The sequence below is a fragment of the Equus asinus genome, chromosome 16, assembly GCF_041296235.1.
Source record: "Equus asinus isolate D_3611 breed Donkey chromosome 16, EquAss-T2T_v2, whole genome shotgun sequence".
Lineage (NCBI taxonomy): Eukaryota > Metazoa > Chordata > Mammalia > Perissodactyla > Equidae > Equus > Equus asinus.
Genome location: NC_091805.1, coordinates 21,539,547 through 21,564,404, shown reverse-complemented (window position 1 = coordinate 21,564,404; position 24,858 = coordinate 21,539,547). Strand labels below are relative to the sequence as shown.

Genomic DNA, 24,858 nt, shown 5'->3' with positions numbered 1-24,858 from the left:
TTCTTTGGAAAGCCTTGAAATTCTTTCCCTCTCCAGAGGCAAAAAAGTTGGATTTTCATCTTGAGTTCATAGCACAAGGTGTCTCTCTTCTCGTTTGGGGAAAATGTGTTTCTGGGCAGAGATTCAGTCATTTCCACACTTGATTGTTGTTACAATGTTTGTTATGATTGTAGATTGCCATAATTTATTTTTTCAAAAGTCTGCCTATATTGATGGGCAGTAGGTACGTTCTGTTTGCTTTTTGCTTTTTAAGGAATGAAAATGGTTGACTGTAAAAGGTTACACAGTTAAGGTGGCCCACTAGATTGGAGATGTAGAGTGCTGATCACCCATCTTGTATAAGTCCAGTGAGAAGTGCTGAAAATGGTGTCAGCTTGCTTCACAGGCCCTTGTTTGCCAAAGTTAGCTGGTAAATTTAAATACCTTGGTAAAAGCACTCTGCATTTCAATCTAAGGAATAAAGAATGGAAATCTATGAAAAGAAGAAAACTGGGCAACTTCAGTAAGCAAAGAAAGGGAAAAGTTTTCCCCAAACTGCAATGCCAAATAGTACAAAGCCCTATTAATTTAAAAATATCAGCAAAACGTATTTCTCTATTGTTCTAAGATAACTCAAAATTAGAAAATGCCTCTGCCTTTTGAGAAGGAATCCAACCCAAAATTGATTACTTGAATTAGTGAAAATACCTGGCATAGCAGCTTCTCATACATCAGTCTCTTGTTGGGCCTCTTTCATCCATTCTCCCTCCCTCTCTACTCCCCTCATTCCTCCTCACCCCTCTTTTTCTTCCTTCCTCCTTCAGTGTGTGTGTGAAGTAGGAGGGTGAGGGATGGGGAGGATCTCAGACACAAGAACACACGTGTGAACTTTATAGTGCAATAGGTGCTGTCACAGATTTTGCATAAAGTATAGAGAAAGCCAGAGGAGAAGACAACTAATTTGTGATACCATGGAGACACTTGAAGACACTGCTAGAGTTTATAAAATTCCACAGAAATCTGGATGGAACCTCTGTCAATGCCTTACTCATAAAAAGGATTCAGTTTGATTGATGGTACAATCTTAAATCTAGGTACCATCAGCAAGATCCAAGTTTATGGTTCTAGCATCAGCTCTAATTAGCTGTGGGCCCTTGAGCATTCACTCTGCCTCTCTGAGTTTTATTTTCCTTATCTACACAATAGAGATAAATGGCTATAAGCCTCAAGCAATAATAATCTGTAAAACCTTAGTTTTCATGGTGTTTTTGTATATTATTACTTTTTTAGCATCACTGTACAAGGAAGTAAATAGATCAGTTACTTTTTCTGTTTTAATGATTAAAAAAAAAAACTAAACGATAGAGTGACCTGCATTTATATTGATCCAGCAAACATACTACGCTGCGGGGGATGGACATAGAGAGGAAAGGTCTAGTCTCTATCCTCAAGTTTAGTGAGTGAATCATAGTCTTGCTTTAGTCAAGACAGCTCCTTTAAAGGAGCTCCATTTCTGCTCTGAGTCTTCTTTCCTCTGAAAGGAAGGAGATGGCGATTAGCTGGTCTTCTGTCAGCCCACATTCACTCAACATATACTGACCCTCAATTTTAAATTTAAAAAAAATCGTGGAAAAATTTATTCCAACCACACTTGGCCAGCCTCTGTGATAATAGTGATCTATTCAATGGTATGAGAATGGGATCATAACCACACTGTGAAGTGACCATTCCCAAGTCTTCCACAGAGTCAGGAAGGATGTTACCTCACAAAATATAATTGCCACTTTCAGACATCATTTCTCTATTTATTGTGGCCAGAATTGTATATCCCAGCTGCCTGGGACATGACATGGTTTGTCTCTCCCCATGAGCAGTGCTGTTGGTATGCATCAGAAGGGAGGAGAGAGGAGGGAAAAACAGAACAGGCTAAACAGAAACAGTGTAAACACTTGACTGTATGTTTGCTTATGTTTTTCAGTGAAAAGTGAATCTACCAAGAACACTGGCAGTGAAAATTGAGCACTTCTGGAGGAAGAAGGTGAAAATTCTCAGACAAATGCTGAGAACTGTACATTGACTAGATGTTGGGTGATTGGGGTATTGTCAGTGGGTGGTTGGCATTTTTTGTTTCTCTGAAAAGTAATTAAACAATCTAAAATTTTTTTGAGAAAGGTGTATTTTCTAGCTTGTTGAATTGACTTGTAAGGCCCTTATTCCTATTAACAGCCCCTTTTTTGCAGCTGATCGGCATAGTGCTTATTTTAATTAGGCCCTGGCTTTTAATGTGCTTTAATTCTATAGGCTGAAAACTTAGTTTGATGTAAGACCAAACCCAGGGATCACCTGTGTTAGCCACCAAGTTGGCATTCTCTTTAAACATAAAGGCCATGCAATATAGCATCTAGCCACAGGAGAACTGATCCATCAGTTGCCCATTCTTGCCTTTGGGATTATATGTAACCTATCCTCTTGGGATGACTGAATGGGTCTTTTGTACTTGGGTAGCATCCAGTACGGTATCATGTGTAAAGGCTGAATAAATACTGTTAACTATTATTTCTTATATTCAGTTCAGAAGATCAGCACCTCCACATTACTGTTTGAACCATCAGTGCTCATGAATTTGGCTCTACTTATTCACACAGTGAGCTGGGTCTTGTAATGAAGTCTGTGCCTTTCATCCCAGTCCCACTCCACTCTTGTCGTTACCACACAGGGATGTTGTGATGAGCAGTTTTATGCTGTGTTTTGAAACATCTAGCAGTAGCTTAAAAAAAAAAACACTTGGAACTCTGCAAAGTGTTATTGGAATGTATATGTGTATTTATGTATTTACATGGCTTAATTTATACCTTATGGCAGCTCTGTATACATTATGATCTCACATATTGAAATTAAAAGTTTCCTAGCTTTAATGGAATTTATACAGTTGTGAAATTGCAATAACTATAAAAGAATAAAAGATTATTACATCTGTGTTGCATGTGTGTACTTAATGGTTAAGAAAACAATGATAAAATTAGACATTAGTGAAATTCATTTTTAGTTTACAAAATAAGTTTTAGACCAAAAGGAAACCAGAGGCATTAATTAAAGAGACTTGGAAAGATTAGAAATATGAAAGAATAATGAGAAGATGAGCATCGGAGAAACTTGTAGCAAACGAATATATATAACTTGGTATAGAAATTGGAGAAAAGAGTCCAAAGACGATAATGCTGCAAAGACCCTTGGTGTAAAAGTAATAGTGGAAATATGGCTCATAGAAAATAAGGCCCTGCAATTTGAGAAATACATATACTTCCTAAAGCAACTTCAGTAATCTCCCTCATACAGTAATAAATTTGTGTAGAATTATGTTGTTCGTGATATTACTGGAGAGACAACTAAATGGGATTTCAAGGGATTCATATTTAATCTAAAAGTAAAATTTGTCTTCTTGAAATAGGCAAGGAAAAGGATGAATTGAATCAAATGCGTCATAGAATTGCTATTGAGAAAAGTGGAGTTAAGTACACAAAAAGAGCATGTGATCTGAATATCAGAGTGGAGAGGAATTTCCTGACAGTGAAATCTGTTATGACGTAGTCTCATTTCCAAGAAAAGTGGTGAGTTCCATCCCTTCTAAAATTTAAATTGAAAACTGGACAGAAACGAAAGGATTTATCCTGTACTTTCTGCCCAGGAGGGGAAAAAAAATATCTACATGATCTAATGCATCTTTCCCATCTCTATTTTCTAGGATTCTATTAGACTTTTCAATTATAGACTATTCCTTAGGAAAGAATTTAACTAACAGAGTTCCCATAAATATAACTATCAGCTCATTTGATTAATATGTACATTTATTCCTACAGGATTTACAATAAACATATGTTTTAGTGAATAGCCATGTCAACTGCTTAGAGGGGGTGAAATTGGAATAATGCATTGAGAGCCTTAGAAGTTTGTAGTATTAAGACCCAATTTCTTTTTTAGAAGCCCTTTCCATTTTGGATTCTTGACAAATTCTGATGAATAAGCACACTCCCTGCCCCATGTTAAATTCAACATCCTGCATTTTGTTCATGAATCACAATTTAAAAGGAGAAAAACTCCACCTGGCTTTCTTTGTTTTTTAAACAATGATTTCAAAGGGAAAGTAGGCCTTTCATAATTGCTAATTATTACATACAGCATTAATAGCCATAAATTACAGTAAACAAAGCTTGCACCTGTTCATATTATAAATATGAATTAAAGAGAGTTACTATAAAATAGATATTTAAGATTCCAAAGTATAGTTGAGCCAATTTGTTTCCCTGTAGCAAGTAGTGGGATTCAGGTTTTATGATGTGTAGTAAAATGTTACATACATAACTATAATGCCAGTGATTTCCTTTATACATTTTGTTTAATTTGGTTGACATATACAGTGTGTTGTACCTGATTTCATATTAGTCATTAAATTTTAAGGAAACATACTTACTCTGCTTTTATTTAATCACACGCTACTGCATTAAATGTGTTATTTTCAGGTAGCTATTGTACACTTTTGATTATTAACCAATCATCCTTCAGCTGCAAGTGCCAGAACCTCAACTCAAAGTAGTGTCAGCATGAAGGGCAATTTACCGGCTTATATACAGGGAAGTCCAGCCATTGACTGGGTCCAAACACCCAAAGAAACCATCTTCCCATCTCCCATACTTGGCTCTTATGTTTTTTTCTTGCACTGTTTTTCTCTTCCTGACAGACATTCTCTTTGGGGAGACTCTTTAGGGTGGGAGGCAGTGAGGTGAGGATGGTGGATAACAGCCGTTGACAGTTTCAGCTACATCATCATAACCAAAGCATGGCAGCAGGTTATGTAAAATTGAGGGGAAAAGCTTTGATTTTGCCCAGATTGGGTCACATTCCATCCCTGAGCTGATCAAGAGAGGAGTTCCCCCAAAGAAAGGGGAAAGTATCAGAAAAGGGAAGGGTGTAGGGAACAGGAGAGAGAAGGTGGTTACTGAGAATACAAAGGTAACAGATGTCTACGGCACCCTATTTAAAATTGAGTAGCAAGAGGTTTCTGATTTGAAATAAAATAAGGAGTAAAATTCAAAATTAACCTGCAAACCCTCGCTTTAACAAGAGATTTTAATTCCTACTTGATGCCGTTGCTGCTTTGAGTTGCTATTGTAGGCTTTTTGTAATGTTTGACATTATGTTGTTACTGGTTTGATTTGATGCAGATAGCAGCAGTCTGTTTCCATCAGGGATTTGGAAACTTCCAGTTTCATCAACAGTTGAGAAATATGATTTTGAAATGAGAGTCATAACTGGAGGGAAATGCTTCAAAAAATGAAGACCACTTAATAAAACTAAGCTCTTTAAACCTTGGGGATCTGTGCTTCACTGCAAAGTATGGTCATTCAACTTGGGTCAGTGAAAGCTATCCTAAAGTCTGTGTGCCTGTGTTCTTTAAAATGAACTGCAGTGTAAATGTGTTCCATGTTGGAGTGTGGTGGACTGTACTCATTTTAAACTGCTTAAGCAGATGCATCCTTTGCCTGGGATGAGCTACCACCTAACTCTATTGTTGCCAGTTTTATTTTCTTGCTAAAGTACCAATACCCTCCATGACTTAGCCCCAGCCTAATTTTATAGGTTTCTTTCTTTCTCTGTTTTATTTTCACCTTTGGCTTCAGTCACATGAAACAACATAAAGGTTACCATGTATACATCCTAGGCTTTTTCCCCCACTTTCCTCGTTCATCATCTCCACATAAGTGTATTGTGCCTATCCTTGCAGAGCTGGCTTGAACAGTAATTACTGTGATCCTCCCATGTAGAGGTCATAGTTATGTTCACACTGTTTATGTGTCTCCTGATTGGCTGATACTAATGCCATACTGATTGTTAAATGTTTTTAATATCACACTGATAATAAAAGAACTGATGTGTGTTAATAGCTTACTAAATACCAAGTGCTATTCCAAGCAATTTAAGTACGTAACTCATTTAAGATTTCTCATAACCATCCAGTGAAATAGATGCAACAGTAAGGTCCTGCTGTAAGTGGGGTGCAAAAAAACTCAGTAACATGAAGTGAGTTGCGTTATTGCAGGCTGAAAGAATGACAGGGTGCCTGTACAACTAGCTGTCTAGGAGTTCCTAGTATCTAACTGTAGGGTCCCAAATCCATCCTATAGTTTGGCACCACATCGTGGCAGATGTACACTCAGGTTAAAATATCGATGGGGACAATTCTGAGTTAGTCCTATGTCTCACTTGTAATTCCAGGATAACAGAGTGACTCTAGTAATCTCCTGGGTAGTTGATGCCCAGTTCATCAACCTTATCTGAGATTAATCTACCCTCTGCCTCCCCCGCCCCCACCCCAATTCCTGAAACAGCCTGCCATTTCCAAACCTGGCTTCACCCTCCCTTTCATATTCCTCATCCTCACCAGGAGTTAAGAATTTGAGTCCACATGCATTTACAAACAGGAGCTAGGTGGAGGGTGGAACTGATTCATGTTATTGTGGGCAGCATCATTGATGGGGTTTACTATAAACCCATTTTCCAGATAAGAAAACCAAGCCTCATAGAAGTTAAAGCTTATTCTTAGGTCAAACTGTTAAATAGTGGAGCTTGGATATTTTTCTTCTCTTAATTCCTCTCTGTACCTGGCATTATCTTCCTTCCTGTCCATATAATTATTGATAAAATTCTAATGTATTTAACTGGTCTTGAGGACCAAATCTGTGGTAGATACTTGCATCACAGCATCATCACAGTTGCTGGCATAAAGCAAGCCCTCACTAAAGTGAGTATTGAGATGAGCTGGGAGGAGTAGGGAAACTCTCTTCTACCTCTCTGGAAAAAAACACATTTTTTAAGGCTTTGTTATAGATTGATATCCCTCAATCCGTAGCAAAGCCCTTGACAAGACAATATTAATAGCTAAAACCTTAGAACTTAGCATAAGCTAGGCACCGTTCTAAGCACATTACAACTGTTAATCATTGAATCCTCGCAATCCTGTGAGGTAGGTACTGCTGTATTTCATTAAATCTAAAATGTCGTTAATTGTAGAATGTGCCATTTTATGTAACACTAAGAAAAAAAAATCCTGCCAATTAAATTATGACAGTGCTTTTTAAAAAGTCAATTTAGAATGTTTACACTTATGTAAAGAGCTATTTTAGGCATTTTATTTCAACAAATCTAAGATTCCATCAATTGTAAGGCACACCATTTTGTATACCACTAAGCATGAAAACGTAGCTTAATTGTATGACACATCCTGACTTGAGATGTTAAAGTGTGAAAAAATATCTTAGAATTGATGTAATATGGTATTGAGACAAATTTTTATATTGTTCTATGCTGATATAAAAAGAAAAATGAGTGAGATTAACTGGGTAAGCCATTTCTAAAACTTCACGTTCAGTCTGACATTTGTGACTCAGACCTTGTGATGCCTCAGTTCTGTTTTTCTTTTTCTGAGGAAGATTAGCCCTGAGCTAACATCTGCTGCCAATCCTCCTCTTTTTGCTGAGGAAGACTGGCCCTGAGCTAACATCTGTGCCCATCTTCCTCTATTTTATATGGGACACCTACCACAGCATAGCCTGACAAGCGGTGTGTAGGTTCACACCCAGGATCCGAACCTGCCAACCCCGGGCTGCTGAAGCGGAACATGCAAACTTAACTGCTGTGCCACCGGGCCAGCCCTGATGCCTCACTTCTTAATGAGGTGCTCTACCACTGTCTGTCATTTTCTTCAAAGTTACTGACACTCATTCTGCAAGTTCTGATGCTGACGTTTTTTTGATCACAAGGTGTTAATAGAAGGGTTTCTGTCAACAATCAGGACAATGGTTTGTGGACTGAAATAACAAAGGGTTGCAGTTGTCCATTTATGCCACCGGAAACAACCACCAAGTCTACATATGCACAAGCAATGACAACTACATCATGACTGGCCTGGCCAACAACCTGTTGGCCAATAGCCTTTAAGACCCTACAGATTTCAGGGATCTTAAAATGTGAGCTCTTGAGTCAATTAAATACAATACCATCATCCTCATTTTATGTGGGCAAGGAAACAAGTCCAAACAGACTGGTCACACCAAAAGTAAATACCTGAACCAGGATTCAAACCAAGGCCAAGTTGGGCTTCAGAGGTCATGTCCTTAACCATTGGGCTACATGGCCTCCTGAGTGGGCTCTGCCCAGGTCATCAGGCCATCCTGAAGTCATACTATGTTTCATGATAATTTGAAGTGAATACTATAATTTACTGCTACTTAAAAATGGATAATTATTTTAATAGGCTCCTTTAACTTATTTTTTGAAAAAGTAGGGCAGTTCCTTCATAATTTGTGAAACTGCTTTTCTTGGAGGCTTTTCTCTTCATTGATGGACAGCAGGCTATTTCTCCTAGCATGTGTAGTTGCTGTCCTCAGTTTTTCATCCATGTTACATATTTTGCTGGTTTGGGCATAAAAATTTCAATCACTTCAGTTAGTTTGAAACCAGCTGTTAATGCTAATGCCAGTTTCTTTCAGTGGGTTCCAAGATAATAGTATCAAGTCTGTTTCATTGTCCATTGTGAACTGTGCACTGCTGCATAGAGGGAACGTGGCTCTCCAGGACTACCAGGTAAAAGGGGCCTGTGTGGGAAGGACAGAAGGCTGTAAAGACAACTGTTAGTGATTACCACGTTGACATTATGTGGAACTGCAGGGGGAGCTTGTGAATGGCATACTGGTGAATCCAGCTGAGAGCTGTTGGGCATTGCCCCTGGACAGCATGGGCTTGAGAGTCGGGCTGCGGGGAGCCAGGACAACCACAGGAGAGGAAGTATAATTTCAGGACCTGATAGAAATCTTGGGAGTGGCTTCAGAAGTGGAAATGGGGTGGTTGGAGAAAATCCATGAAAAGACCACAGCAGGCAAATAAAAGCCCTTGTAAACAGCGAAATAGGAATCTTAATTCTTAATTTCATGGAATGGGAACAAATGTTCTTGCTCTGAACTATATAACCAAAGAGAAGTAAACTAAGCCACGTGATTTTTAAAAGGGAAATTTTCTGTCTCCCTCAGGTAGGTAATGCAGGGACTATCAAATAGCAGTTTTGCTTTTTATTTCAGAAAAACTTCCTTTCTCCCAGGTTTCTGCTAAGCACTCTAGGTTATTTTTGCAGAGAGAAGAAATTGTCACATACCACCTCTTGGTATCATGATTTTTTTTGGCTCCTTGAACAGTTGATTCAAGTTTGAGTCCATATGGTGTGAATCCATGGTGCAAATACTATCCCTCAAGCCCAATAGCTCTTTATTTTGCCTAGAGCCCTGTGGTCCTACTCTTGACTGCTGCTCTGTGTTCCTAAAGAAAAACAGTGGAGTCCGATCTCTGCGTTTTGAGGTTTCAGTGGTTGGTTAACAAGATGCTGTGATGCTGTGCTTTAGGGCCCCCGCCAACATAGAAGAGACAGCCACTTTTTCCATGTTCCTGACAGATTGGAAGGTGTTTTTTCAAATTCTCTGCCTCAGATCTCTTCCTGGAAAGGTTGGTCAGTTGTTCAGCCAACAACCTTGGCCTCCACAGCCAGTGCAGCATAGAAGCCTGTAACTACTTTCTGCCACATTTGGACCCTCACAAACAAAACTTCTAAGCATTGGAAATGGAAAACTTGAGGTGGCAAAGAAAGCCCAGGGCGCGCGGGCATCCAGTCTTCCAGGTAAAATGAATTGATGGGACTCTGGAAGAAGGAAGCTGCTGTTTGTGGCTGACCTGTGTGTGGACAGTAGAAGGGAAAGCAGGATCCAGGTGTTCTTTTCTCACTTTCCTAAGTGACAAGGAGAGCAGTTGTGAGGTTTGATTTGATTTTTTTTTTCTAAGCAAGCAAATTCTTTCCCCTACCAAACTTGCATGCCCCTTAGGAGTGAGAGGAAAAGAAAGTTATTTCTCAGCTCCCTTAGTGCATCAAAAAAGTACTTTATTTGAAATTCAGTAACAGCCCGCCCAAAAGTACTTTATAATATTCTGTAATCTCCTATAGTTCTATTTAGTATTTCTCCAAAGAGTAGTAATGAATCTATAAAACTTAGGCCAAGTGATGGTACAAGTATAAATCATATCAAAGAGTATGGTAAAAATCTGCTGTTTGCGACCAAACAGGCCTCCCCCTTCTTTCTGGTAACCATACCTTGAGTTCCTTTGGGAAGCTGCCAGCCCCGCCCATCTCAGCCATCTTGTTTGGATTAAGCCCAACCCTAGCTCCTGGGTGGGTTTTCATCAGCCCAGACGGATCAGACTGTCCCACCCCTGTGATCACGTGTTTGGTTCAAACTATGCAGGTGATCTAAACTGGTGCAATCTGAGGAAAGAACAGAACAGGCAGGGCAGAGACGCCCCTGCTGTAAAGATGGAAAGCTGAAAGCGGGTTAGCCGGTTTTGCTCCTGTAAGGAGACTGAGACTGGTGACAACTCAGAGGAAGCTGATTGGGTCTAGAATAAGCCAAGCCATCCATCCATGTGGAGTGTTCAGTTGCATTTCTTCCTTTGTTTTCTTTTCTTATTCATTTGTGTAAGTTGGATTTTCTGTCAACTATATTAGAATTTGATACCAGGAAATCAAGTATGGCCAAATAAAGGCCCTGGATTATGGAATTGGCTGAAGCAAGATAGTGAGGAGAACCTCTACATCCTAGGCTAGAATAGTAGTAAGGATTAGTATGGACATTGGTCCATAAAAGGAAAAATAATCTTAAGATGTCCTCCGAGCCCCATCTCCTACTGATACCAAGTTAAGGACATTTTATAGAAGTTGCACACACAACTTCTGTTGACACCCCATTTGTAGAACTTGGCCATGTGGCCACACCTCCTGGCAAGGAAATGGAAGAAAGTCTGTTCTGGGTGGCAAGGTGCCTAACTAAAAGTTGTGGGTCTTCCTACTGAGAAGGAGGATTAAATGGCAATTGGGGGACAAGTAACAGTCTCTGCCACAGATGGCCATTGTGAATTCTTGCTATGTGGTACCGTGACAGCTGGTTCTTCCATTGCCTAACGTACACTGGGACCTTCAGCCCATCTGTCTCCCCAGGCTGCAGCAATAAGGGACTTGGACTAAAAGTTCAGGCTGTAGGTTGAAGCCTTTGTGAATCTTACAAGAAAGAGAGATTTACTTTGAAAATAATGCCTCTAAAAACCAAGAAGAAATGAAATAGGGCCTTGCTACAAGAAACACTTTCTGCCTGTGACTTCCAATCCAAGGACCGCAGTAGTCCGGGTCCTTGACTGAATGGAAAAGCCACATTCCTTCCTAAAGTTAAGTCAGTTTGAGCAAAAGAAGGGAGAAGGGAAAAGTACAATACAGACAGATAAGGACCTGAATAAGCGTGATCTCCCAGGCCTCTCCTAGAATCCTCTTGTTATACCCTTCCAACCTATCAAAAGGGACATCTTTGCCTCTTGAAAAGATGCAGCTGATGGGGAGCCTTCCAGCAAAGGGGGAATGGCTTTTCCTCCCCTTTCCAGGCCATTGCTTTGTCTTGCCCCCAAACAGAGGCCAATATGGAAGCAGAAGTCATCCCAAACCTGTGTTCTAAATGAAAAACTATCAACCAACTAGATCTCCACTTTTGTTACAAACCCATGGAATTGACCAGTGTATTAATCAGGGTTCTCTAGGGAAACAGAACCAATAGGATGTATATATATACAGAGAGAAATAGATTTATCATAAGGAATTGGCACATGCAATTATGGAATCTGGCAAGTCCCAAAATCTGCAGGGTGAGATGGCAAACTAGATACTTGAGAGAGCTGATGTTTCAGTTCAAGTCTAAAGGAATATTCCAGTTCAAAGGTGGTCAGGCAAGAGGAATTCTCTCTTACTTGGGGGAGGGTCAGCCTTTTGCTCTAGTCAGGCCTTCAACGGATTGGCTGAGACCCACCCACATTAGGGAGGGCAATCTTCTTTACTCAGTCTTCCGATTTAAATGCTAATCTCATCCAAAAACCGCCCTCGCAGCAACATCTAGAATAATGTTTGACCAAATATCTGGGCACCTTGTGGTCCAGTCAAGTTGATAGCTAAAATTAACCATCACAACCAGAAACACATAGATGGGAGCCAACTAAAGTCATGAGGGATTTACATCACAGAGAAACTTCCAACTCTGACAAAAATGATTGCCCAGCCCCTAAATCTGTCCTCCGAGCCCCATCTCCTACTGATACCAAGCAATGGGCTCGCTCTGCTCACCACGATCTGAGCCAATTAACCACAAGTTAGAGATCAAGAAAGGAAGTTTGATTAGATTAGCTGGCTAATTGGAAGATGGGTGACTAATGTCTCAAAAGCCCATGTTCAAAGATTACAGAATCTTGAGGCAGTTATATAGGGAAAATGGGCAGTGAGGAGGGGGTCCAGGGTTGTTGGTCTCCAGGCGTGAGGGGCTCCAGACATCACACTGATCCCTTGGTCTATCAGCTGTGATGGATACCTTGTAGATGTGTTTCCCACCTGTGGTCAGCCTGTTCCTGGAGAGACACTCATAGAACAAAATTTTAATTTATCAAGGTATCGGGAAGTACGTTCATAAGCAGAGGCCATAAATCAGGAGAGCATGTGAATCTTTTTAAGTACATGCAGAGCAGCCAGTAGTCACACAGAGGAGGGGCTGGGGCCATTTAGCAAAACAAGATGGCCTCACTTTTGCTCACTTACAATTTCCCCTCCTGTCAGCAGTAACCCATAATCTTATGGTCAAGGAGAAACCGGGTGTTGTAATTCCTCTACCTGCTTCCTGCTGAATCAGGGCGTCGTACTGGGACCATAGACTTTCCTTTTGAAATAGAAGAAGGGTTATATAGAAGTGATCAAAGTTTTCTTTTAAAGACATATTTTAGTTCTCCAAGGAGTCCTGCCACCCACTTTCCCTTCGATACAGGTGGGATACTTTCCTGTGATTTGGGGGCTGCCTCAATCCAGGAGTGGTGTATCCAGGGCTTCACATCTGCAAATTTTACGGATGTGTGTGTGGTGAGAAGAATCTCAAAGGGGCCCATCCATTTGGGTAACAACTGTTTTTGGGGTCCCTGGTCTTTCCAAGTTTTTAGCAAAACATGATCACCAGGTTGGAAGGCATGTAGAGGAACATCAGATGGATATGCAGACGTATGAGAAGCAAACTCATGGACATACATTAATACCGAGCTTAATGTTTTAACATAATTAGCAATCGTGGCATTCCTCAAAACCTCCAGAGATTCAGTCCCAGGGGAAGATGCCTGAAAAGGTCTCATAGAATTTTGAAAGGACTTAAGTCCACTTCGGAGAGCAACTCTAACCCGTAGCAGGGCAAGGAGCAGTAAAGTGCCTTGTCCCAGGTTCGTTTTGTTTCCTGATAGATTTTGGTCTTCTTTAAGGTGTGATTCATTTTTTCCATCTTTCCAGTTGATTGAGTTCTCCAAGCTGAGTGTGGTATCCATTGGAAGCCTAAGCTCTTGGATTATTATTATGTCCACTTGTTGGGTTATTTGGGGGGCAAAAGGTGGTCTATCATCACTCTGCAAGGTATTAGGCAGACCATACCTGGGGATGAGTTTTTTTTAGCAACATACGAATGACTTTTGATGCTTTCAGTCTGAATAGGAAAGGTTTCTACCCACCCAGTAAGGTGTCCACAAACACTAACAGAAACCTAAAATTCCCAGCTGCCTGGGGTGTCTGGGTAAAGTCTATTTGCTAGTCTTCATTAGGCTAAATTTTTTTATGTTGGGTGCCCAGATGTGGGGGACCAGAAGCGATCTTGGGGTTGTTCTTTTCACAAATTATGCAATTTTTAGTCACCTGTTGTATAATCTTCTGTAGGTAGGGCCCTGTGATGTACTTCTGGACCCATTATATTCTCCTTCTGGTGGCCAGAGCAATGCATAATATCTACCTGAGCAGGCTCATTAATAGCACCAAGCAATTTTAAGGTTTTAGGGCCATATCTGATTTCCCTTTTTTCCCCGCTGTTGAGTCTCCTTTCTTTCCAGATTGCGCCGTGAGCATGAACTACAGCAAAGGCACAACAGGAATGTAGTATACACTTACTCATTTCCCTTGAGCTGGATGTTAGAGCCCAAGTGAGGGCAATGATTTTCGTCTTTTGGGCCGATATCCCTGCGGGTAGGGCTTTGGCCTCTATAGTCCCCACGCATCTCTTACCTTGATCCATGAAGATGCTGCCATCTGTAAAGAGTTACAAGTCCGGTTCTTCCAGCGGACAGTCCAACAAATCAGGTCAGCTAGAATACACCGTCTCGATATCTTGTAAGCAGTCATGTTTTAGGGCTTCTGATGTCTTATTAAGGAGCAAGGTGGCTGAGTTTAGGCATCCTTGCATCCATACATTTGGATTGTCCAAAAGGATGGCCTGGTATTTGTCCATCCTTCCTCAAGTGACCAGTATCCGCCTTTTTGTTCTAATAATGTGAACACTTGATGTAGCAACATATACCGTGGTGGGTTGGCCTAGGGTGAATTTTTCAGCTTCCTGCTGGATGTCATAAGTAGCAGCCACTGTCCTGAGGCAGAGTGCCAGCCTTTAACAGTCTGATCCAATTGCTTGGAAAAATAAGCCTCTGGGGTTGGGTCGGGGGAGGGGGAGCATGCCCAGTTTTTGAGTTAATACCCCAAAGCTTATTCCCTGCCTTTCATGTACATATAGGCTGAAGGGCTTGTCCAAGATAGGAAGCCCCAAGGCTGGGACTGAAATTAACTTTGTCTTGATGGTATCAAAGTCCTCCTGACATTCCTTTGTCCATTCTAGTGGCTCCGAGTCTAGCCCTTTTAGAGCCTCATAGAGAGGCTTTACTATGAGACCATAGTTAGGAAATCCAGATCTGACAGAAACCAGCCATGCCCAAGAATCCTCGTGGCTGTTGCCGGGTGGTGGGAGGTCTCGGGCATGCAATAGCTTTCTTTCGGTCTGGCAGCAGTTCCCTTTGGCCTTTTGATTAGGTAAATCCTAAGTATGTAATTTTTTGTTTGCAGATCTGTGCTTGCTTTTGTGAGACCTTATACCCACATTCAGCCAAATGATTCAAGGTCTTTATTGTGTTGGCCAGACACTGCTCATAATGGGGCTCACTATAGGCAAGTCATTCACAGACTGTAACAGCAGTCCTTCTTGTAGTTGTAAGTGGCTCAGCTCTTTAGCTAGGGCCTCCCCTAATAGCATGGGGAGTTTTTAAAGCCCTGGGGGAGCAGTGTCCAACAATATTACTGAGTAGCCTGAGTGTCTGGGTCACACCATTTAAGGCAAACAGTTGTTGTGATTCTTTGGTGAGCGGTATGCAGAAGAATGTATCCTTTAAGTTCAAGACTGAAAGCCAGCTGTATTCACCCAGAATGTTGGTTAGTAAGATGTAAGGACTGGGCACCACGGGGTGCAGGTCCTGAACCACCTTGTTTACGGCAGAAGGTCCTGAACAAACTGATGTTCCTCTGAATTGGGTTCCTTGATGGGAGAATAGGAGTATTATATGGTGACTGGCAAGGTCTGATTAAACCTGCCGCCAGGAATTGCTGCAACACTGGCTGGATGCCCTTCTGAGCCTCCTGTTTCAGCAGATATTGTTTCAGACTATATGTATTGGCTAGACATTCTTTGCTTTCCCAGGCTTCCCATCTGCCCACACGTTCAGTCTTACCTCCTTGAGAATCTCCAGTAGCACTGGATCTGGAGGTGCTGTTTGAATACCTAAAGGGCCACCTGGAACCGTAAAGATGATTGTTCTGGTGGCACTTGCACGGGAACGGGCCAGGTGCCCTTGCCCATTTATGCCTATGGGATATTGTCACGGTGGACATTGCCTGACTCCGAGAAGGGCCCCCTGACCAAATTGTGTCCCTTGCCGGGTTTGAGAAGGAGAGAGTCCCTCTCTTACACCTGGCAATCCCTCAGGCATTTCCCCTTGGGCAAGTGGCAGGCCTGGAAAAGGGGGAGGAGAAGGAGGAGCCGGGGGACTCCTCAGTCCATCATCCCCTCTTCCCTGATCTCGATACAGCAGCAAGAAGGCTTGAACATGGGGGATTTTACCTTCCTTTTCTTCCTTCTTGTAGAACAATTCTAGCTGTAAGATGGTACTATAACTGAGTGACCTGTTTGGGGCCGCTTTTCTCCTGTATAGTGGGGCCAGGCTACCTTACAGTAAAAGATCATCTTTTTCTTTGTCATGGGCTCGTAACTGAAGTCAGCCCAGTTGGCCAGCATGCACCCTAGCAGGCCTCTTTTCTTTTTCCTAGGAATGGATGGAGTAGCGCCCATGGTAATAAAGTTTGTGTCTGGTGATTAACGGACCCAGAGAAGGGTGCAGGGGTTGACTCCAGGTGTCCAGATAACTATAGGACTTATCCAAACCAAGCCCTGCCTGAGCACACAGTTCAGGCCCCAGTGCTAAACAAGCCAGAGACAAGAGGGAAGGGCTTAAGGCGGGGTAAAGATCAAATTTCCCAATGCCGGTGTAGGGGGTCAAGTGCCTGGCAGAAAGATTTTTAGATCTTCTATGTTGTAGGAAGTCCAAATCTGGCTTACTTTAAGCCCAAACCTGACATTTACACAATGACAGCGAAGAAGATGCCGGACAAGACAGACAAAGAGGGGAAAGATGGTCAAGCCGTGCTCTCATGGCTTCCCCTCAAGGGTTAACACAAACAGCAGTACCCAAATTGAGGTGCACAATTCTGGCTTGACACTTGACAGAAAAGGTCACAAACTTCACGTCCCCACAGATGATGTAACAAGCACTGGAGGTATATTGTGGGATTCTGACAGAGAAAACCCGGCAAACAGACTAGTGGAACAACACACACACTCAGGAGAACAGACCACACAGGCAGGCGCACCACAGAAAAACCAGAGACTCGTGTTCCACATAATATCCTAGGCAGTCTGTACTTTCCTTTATCCCTAAACAACGGCACCTAAACCAGATGGACCTTGGCCTGACCAAGGCTCCCAGACCAGGAAAAATGGATATAATACCCAGGAGGTGCACTCACCTAGCTGCAGATATAAGCTCCTCAGCTTACGATTGATCCAGTTCTTCGTTTCCCCATCACTGAATCATTAGAGGCAGTTGGCAGGTGAGCAAGCCATAGGAGGAATTCCCCAGATGGAAAAAGCTGCCTGGCAGCTGCAAGGAAAAATCCCAGAACAGCTTCCTCCAAGTCGACCAGCCACAGGCAGAGGCTATGGTCCCATCTGTGTCACCAGAATTTGATACTGAGCAGTGGGCTCACTCTGCTCACTGTGATCTGAGCCAATTAATCACAACAAGTTAGAGATCGAGAAAGGAAGTTTAATTAGATTAGCCAGCTAATCAGAAGACTGGGTGACTAATGTTTCAAAACCCATCTTCAAAAATTACAGAATCTTGAGGCAGTTATATAGGGAAAATGTGCAGTAAGGAGGGGATGGAGGGATGCTGGTCTCCGGGCGTGACGGGCTCTAGGCATCACATTGTTCCATTCTGTCAGCTGTGATGATACCTTGTAGATGTGTTGCCTGCCTGTGGTCAGCCTGTTCCTGGTGAGACACTCATAGAACAAAGTTTTAATCTATCACGGTATCGGGGAGAACCTACGTAAGTGGAGGCCATAAATCAGGAGAGCCTGTGAATTTTTGAAAGTGCATGCAGAGCAGCCAGTAGTCACACAGAGGAGGGGCTGGGGCCATGTAGCAAAACAAGATGGCCTCACTTTTACTCACTTAACACTACCACACATACACTCCCATTTACACCAACAAGCAGTAGCTGCTAACACTGTGTGATTCTCTGAAGAGGCTGTCTCACAGAAATACAGGACAAGAGAAATCCTCTTGGAGAGTGAAACTGAGCCAGCCCCAGACTTTCACTTCACTGCAAGATAGGGCGTCTTTGCCATTTCTGTGCGAAAAGATTGTAATATGTGTGAGGACTGATGGCCACTGGATGTTTTACATTCTCCCCTTTGCAATTTGGAATTTTTATTGCAGTTCTGTATTCTCTGTCCTATAATATAGGGTGTGGTTAAGCTTTTTATTTACCCACAGATCACTGAACCAGGAAGAGTCGCTTGACATGATTTGCACATTGACATGAAATATTAGACTTGGGGCTAGCCTTAGTAACTGGATGAGATTTCATATTATCTTCCTTCAGGGAGGGAATGTGACCTGTATGTGTGCAAGTTGTGTGTGGATGTTAGGCAGCCAAAAGCTGGACTCTCCAACATTGCTCAGTCCTGTCTAGTACTCCACATTTCCTTTAGAGCCACTTGCCCTCATTCTCAACTGTATGGTTTGGTTGGGATTGATACTCCCCTCCCCATTGCACCTTCTCAGCTACAGTAATTGGTTCACGAGTGGTCATGTAGATGCATACCAGACTGAGCCTCTGGATTTCTCTAGGGATGCTGGAACTCAGTCTCTCTGCCTCACTGGACTAGCTTCTGTGGAGAGGTGAGCTTTAGAACTGCTGTAACCACTTTTGGTGCCACAAGGGGCTCTAGCCTGAGAATCAAACTAGATGCAGAGCTGAGACGTGGATCCCAGTAACAACATTTTGCTTCCATTTTGCAGTAATTCTGGAGTGCTTTCCCCTCATTTGCAACAATGACAATAACAAAGTTTCCCGAGTGATATAGAAAATGTGAGGAAGTTCAAAGGAGCGCCTCCTTTTACTGGTCTTGTCATCTTTTCCAAACAGCGCTCCCCTGTGGTCACCTCCAAGATGTGTGATTGAAATCTGCAGAACCACAGAATCTTAGGATTTGAGGACCAAAAGATCATAGAAATCAACTAGTCCAGGGCCTCCCAAGGTGCCTTGGGGTAAACAAGGTGATTTTGGGGTGATACATGAATATTTTTAGTTTAACAAATGTAATTTTTATAATGAATCCTAGTAAAATATAACTAGCATTTTCACATCAAACTTGTGATTTCACTGGTTTTATGTAATGCTTTTACTGAAGGGGAAATTGAAGTTTTGAGAGATTAATGGCTTTTTTAGGGATTGCTTGATGGTGAATGAAGGGTGAGAGAGATTAAATGTGAATCTTATAAGTGGAAGGGATCCTAGAGATCATGAAGTCACTTCCCCAACCTCACCCACCTCCGATGTCAGAATTCCCTCCAAAGCATCTCTCACAAGTGGTCATCCAGCCTCTATTTGAATACCTCCAAGGATGGGAAGCTTACCACCATTTGAGGCAGCACGTTTCGTTTTGGCAGTTCTGATAGTGAGAAAATTCTCCCTCACACTGAGCCAAAATCAGACCCTTGAAATTTTTTTCCATTTGGTTCTCCCCTCCGAAGCCACTTCCCAACTTCAAATGTTTCAAGACAGTTACTCCGCCCTGATCCATTTCTCCCTCAACACACACCCCGTCTCTTTTCATGGAATGTGGTTTCAAATAACTCCATTTTCTCATCATTCTTTTTTTAGTTAACATTCAAATGTGTCTGTTGCTATTAAAGCTGTATGTCTAGAACATGACTTCGTACATACGGAGTACAGACTAACCTAGAGCTATCCCATCCTTTGTCCTGGACCTTCTATTTCTATTAAGGCAGACTGAGATCACCACACCCCATGGTTGATCACTGAATGACAGCATCCATCTTTTTTTTTTAAGATTGGCACCTAACTAACCTCTATTACCAATCTTCTTTTATTCTTGTTGTTTTTTCTTCTCCCCAAAGTCCCCCAGTACAGAGTTGTATATTCTAATTGTGGGGGGTTCTTCTGGCTCTGCTATATGGGATGCCACCTCAGCATGGCTTGTTGAGTGATGCCATGTCCGCACCCAGGATCCGAACCGGCAAATCCCTGGGCTGCCAAAGCAGAGCCCACGAACCCAACCATCCGGCCATGGGGCTGGCCCCCCATCTTTTTTTTTTTTTTTACCATCAGTCTCTAGTCAACGGGCTGACTAACTGAACCTCAGTTTACAACGTACAATTTAGTCCTACTCATTTTCATTCCATTATATCAGTCTGTTGAGATTTTTTGGATCTTGATTCTATCAGCCAATTTATTAAATCTGGGAATAATAGAGCATTAGGGCTTCCCTTGAAACTTAACAAAAATAATTTCAGGATACATAAAAATGTAGTGAATGAAGAAAATAAACTTATGGAACCTAGGATACAAGAGGTTGATGAAAATATTAATGAGTTTAACATAGATCAATTAGAGATTAAGACAAATTTAGGAGATTATTCAACCTCTTTAATACAATGTCCTAATCTTGCCTACCTAATGTCCCTGCTGGTCAGTATCAGAGACAGAACGTTGAGTTATACTAGTCAACGTACTAGCTCAGCATGGAATTTCTTACTAATTTCTCCCTGTTGCAGAAATAACCTATCTTTGGCCCCTGGAGCCAATCTAGTATATACTCCTTGAAGAAACTGGTTTGGGAGTTAAATAGAACTGAGTTGAAATCTTGACTCCATGATTTACTAGTTGTATATCCTCTAGCAAGCTGTACAGCCTCTCTGAGCCTTGATTAACCAAGAAAACAATATGGTACCTGTCTCAAGCTTATAAGAATTACACAAGATAATATATATATAAAGCATCTGGCACATGGCAAACACACAATATACCGTGGCTGTGATTGTTTCTAAATCTATCGATATGCACACAAAATAATTAGAAAAATTGAAAATAAAAATCAGCCTACGAACACTGGAGCTGTCCATCATCATCTTGTATCCTTTGGATTGGTCATTTCTGTCCTGAAGTACTTTAATCAGGATGTTCTGTCAATTTGGTGAAAACATTCCTACCTCCTAGGGCTTCCCATGTTGGGAGGAGCAGAGAGATCTATGAGAGGTTTAGAGAGCAACTTTGATGAAGGAAACCTGCAGAAACCAACTGGAGATGTTTCCTTCACCAACAAGCTAAACACAGCATGTCTAGAGGGCGCAGAGGTGTCCCCTCCATTAGGAGGCCACTCACTGAGTGTCACCTCCAGAGGCATCAAAGTCCTTCTAGACTTGCCATCCAAAGTGTTTTTAAGGGACTAAAGGGCTTAGGAGCGACAAAAGGAGCAGTAGATGGGTTGTTTCTCTCCCAATATATTTTTTCAGCCCAGCGACTTGCCATCCCACCTGAACACAGTTTTGAACGTAAAGAAGTTGCTGAGTGCATGTGTCTGGGCAGGCATAGGCTTCTAAGGATTGTGCTTTCAAACACTGACTGGGCTTGCCAGAGCTGGGTGAGGGTGGCCTCATCTGATCTCAGGATTATTGTCAGGCAGGAGGGTTTAAAAAATTAAATCCCAGTTTTTTAACATGCAGGAAAACACCTGGCTTCCTACCCTGTGAAATAGGCGGCTTCAGTTGTCTTCCCTTTTGTTTTGGAGAGTTTTTAGATCTAGGGGTTTTTTTTCTTCATCAACAAGAGAGCACTCAATGCCCAGATATCCATCTAAGTGCCCCGCTGTCGGGACTGGCAAAGACTCCCAGATTTCTACCTCCTGGTGACCCCGTGATTTACACCAGCTCTCCCACATCAGCATTCAGTGCTGCCTTGTTGAGACTGGAGCACCAACAGACTTTTTGTACTTGGAGATTTTTAGGGTATTTAATTAGTCATTCATCTCTAGATATTCAAAGGGCTGTGTGTGTGTATTTTGTCCTTGGCCACATTGGTTGTTGTGTTTTGTTTTTCTTTTTCCATTTGCACAAGGTCACATTCAGAACTCTTCCTCCCTGAGGGGAGTTTGCACATTCGTCACTTAATCTGCCTCCCATTTCCTTTGGTTGGGATCACACAGCCCTTCCTGAAGTATTACCGTTTTTCCATTTCTTCTTTGCTCCCTCCTTTCTTTTAATAACTCTGGGAGACAGGGAGGCACCTTGTAAAGTTAATTTCCTCCAAAGCTTTCAAAGCAAAGGCATCTCTCAGCCCAGACACCACCACCCCTCTCCACCCCTCAGCGACGACACACACCCCTCCTCGAAGCCTTAGTCACTCAGGGCTGTGCCCGCCGCCCAGGACTCTCCGTGCCCCAGCGCCGTCTCAGGGCACAGTGAATTGCTCTGTCTAGTGGCCCTTCAAGCTGGCAGCAGGGACTGAGCTGAGAAGAATCTCCCCATTTATTTGCTCTATACCTTCCTCCCCTTTCATTTCCTAACTCTGCTCCCCCTTCCCCTTCACTGCTTTCTGCTTCTCTCTGGAACTTTCAGGACTCAGGGGCTGGCTGCCTGCCTGTCCCAGGGATGGCATTTCCTCTTCAAAGGCCTGTGGCCACAGCCACCCAGCTCTACCAAGCACACAAGCCTTTGGAATCGCTGCGGCTTTGCTGCCTGCCTCCTTGGAAGGAAGGGCAGTTTTTTAAACACTGCTTTGGTTTCTTGGGGTGAAGCTTTTCTCAGTCCCATTTTATTTATGTGAACACGATCTGTGGCTTTTGAATGTTTGCTTTTGAATGTTTGTGTTAATGGACTAAGCTGAAAGCGTTTCCTCTTACAGGAGAGAGGGCCCTGCACAGCTGGGGGCCAGGCCGCTCTGCTCAGGCGAAATCTGCCCCAAGAGGAACAAGTCGCCAGCCAAGCAAGTCTAGAGGCTCTGAGAGGAGTTCATTGAGGCCTTCATGGGCAGCAGCGGTCAGAGCTGGGATCACAGACTGGGCCACGAAGCTCAAGTAATTCCTTTGATTAATAAGACTGCTGGACCCGAGATGCCTAGATTTCTGCAAATGCATTTTTTAAATTGTGTATATATTTACCAAAACTCTGCGTGGTTTTCAACAGCTTGGGTGTCTGATCTTTCCACCCATATTCCCAGCCTTCTGAGGCACTCCTGGCAGTATTAAGAACTCCAGATCCACTTCGTTGATCCCTGATTCATTTGTTTGTAGGTGACCTGTCATCTGAAAGTGTGGCAGGCTTCTAGCTCAGCCTATCAATGTGCTTCCTGTGTATTTCCCTTCTCTTCTCTCTTTCTGGTACCTAAGGGTACTTCAGATGAAAACAGAAACAAAGACCCAAAGGATCCACTAAATGCATCTGACTGGATAGCCTAGCACTGGAGTAAGAAGAGAAGCAGGCGAAGGCCAAGTGGACCAAAGAAGACTGTGTGGAGGGAATGAGACCCTCAAATCTGCCATGAGGACCAAGGAATAGAGTAGAAGGGACTCAGTCAGGGCCAGGCTGTCCTCAAGGGTGGACCCCACAATCCCACCACCAACAACCCATAGCCTGTGTAGCCCTGGGTCAAATGGCCCTGGAAACCTATAAGCCCTTGGACTCAAGGTGGGGGACTTACCTGGACAATTTAGGTAAGGATGTGGGCATGATGAGGAACACCTCTCCCTCCAAATAAGATAGAACTGAACGGAACTAGTTGGAAATATTTCTGTGAGCTGGGCCACATGGTGGATCCACCAGGAATGTTACCTAAGTTATCAACCTTCTTAAGTGAAGGGGCTGGCTGTTGTGGAAAACTATAGGAAACTGCAGCAAAGAAGAATTGATGTGGGGCTCCATGGAACATAGAAGTTACAGTTCTTGATGCAAAATATTCCAGGGTTCCTTTATTTAAAATATGAGTTCAGGGGCACGCTCCATGGCCGAGTGGTTAAGTTCGTGCACTCGGCTGCAGCGGCCCAGGGTTCGGATCCTGGGCGCGGACATGGCACCGCTCGTCCGGCCACGTTGAGGCGGCGTCCCACATCCCACAACTAGAAGGACCTGCAACTAAGATATACAACTATGTACGGGGGGGGGGGGGTAGGGGTGGGGGGTAGGGGGGGGTTTGGGGAGATAAAGCAGAAAAAAAAATAAAAAGTAAAATAAAATATGAGTTCAATGTTGGTGACCCTCTCTACTCAATCTACACCCTCTCCTTGGGCAACGTCTTCTAACTCTTTGGCTTAGTGACCGTCAATAACTCCACATTCTGAATCTCTCTCCTGAGTTTCAGACCTGACACATAACTGCTTACTTGACATGAGAATCACACATGTACTCAGTGTGACCCACAGCTAATTCATCCTTTTCTCCACCTACCCCTAACCAGCCCCTTCTAGGTTACCCATTGTCATCACTATTCATCCAGTTGCTCATGCCAAAAATATCAGAGTTATCTCTTTCCTCTCCTATAATACTCCCATCACCTGATCCTGTTGGTTTTACCTCCTAAATATCTCTTTATTCTGTTCACATCTCTTTATCTCTTTGGCCACCAAACTTGTCCAGGCTACCAGCTTTTCTCATCTAGCTACTACATTGGTCCTCTGATAGGGCTCTTGGCCTCTGTTCTTATTCTCTTGCAGTCCATTCTCCACATGCCAATTAGAATAATGTATCTACAGTATAATCTGATCATATTTCTTGCCTGCCCAAAACCTTTCAATAGCTTTCTATTGCTTTTCAGATAAAATCCAAAGTCCCAATTTCAACCTTGCTTACTCCTTCCAGCCTCATCTGTTACCAGGACAGAGACCTTGTCTTTCCATTTCATTGCTGTTCCCTCAACACCTAGAACAATGTCTAGCACAAGTTTGCTCTCTATAAACAGCAGTTGCATGGATCAATGAGTGAATAAATGAATACACAAAATTTCTATGCCTTCAAGGATAACCAAGGAGAATGGAGAATGAGTGAAGGACAATATTAAAACTTCTCAGGATAATTGTACTTATTCTAAGACTCACATATTTTGATCCCAAGGCTGGAATAATGGAAAGGACTTGAGCAAGTGTTGCACAAAATTCAAGGAGTAGGATGGTCTCTGCTGTTCTGCCCTTTGAGCTCCCATTCTGGATGTGAGCAGCATGCTGTCTGTCAGATTATTCATGGTGACCGTGGGCACTGGACAAGTTTACAAGGTGAAGGGAAGAAA

The 24,858-nt window shown here is 42.6% G+C and overlaps 1 protein-coding gene across 1 annotated transcript in view; it reads left to right on the top strand.

The window, feature by feature from the left end:
- ZNHIT6 (zinc finger HIT-type containing 6) overlaps positions 1-2,955 on the top strand; it is a 55,142-nt gene extending 52,187 nt beyond the window's left edge. The window contains exon 10 of the mRNA XM_014830124.3: positions 1,958-2,955. Within this exon, the coding sequence (XP_014685610.3) occupies positions 1,958-1,998 (41 nt within the window). The 3' untranslated portion in view covers positions 1,999-2,955. The remainder of the gene's footprint in view (positions 1-1,957) is intronic.
- Positions 2,956-24,858: the final 21,903 nt, after the last annotated feature.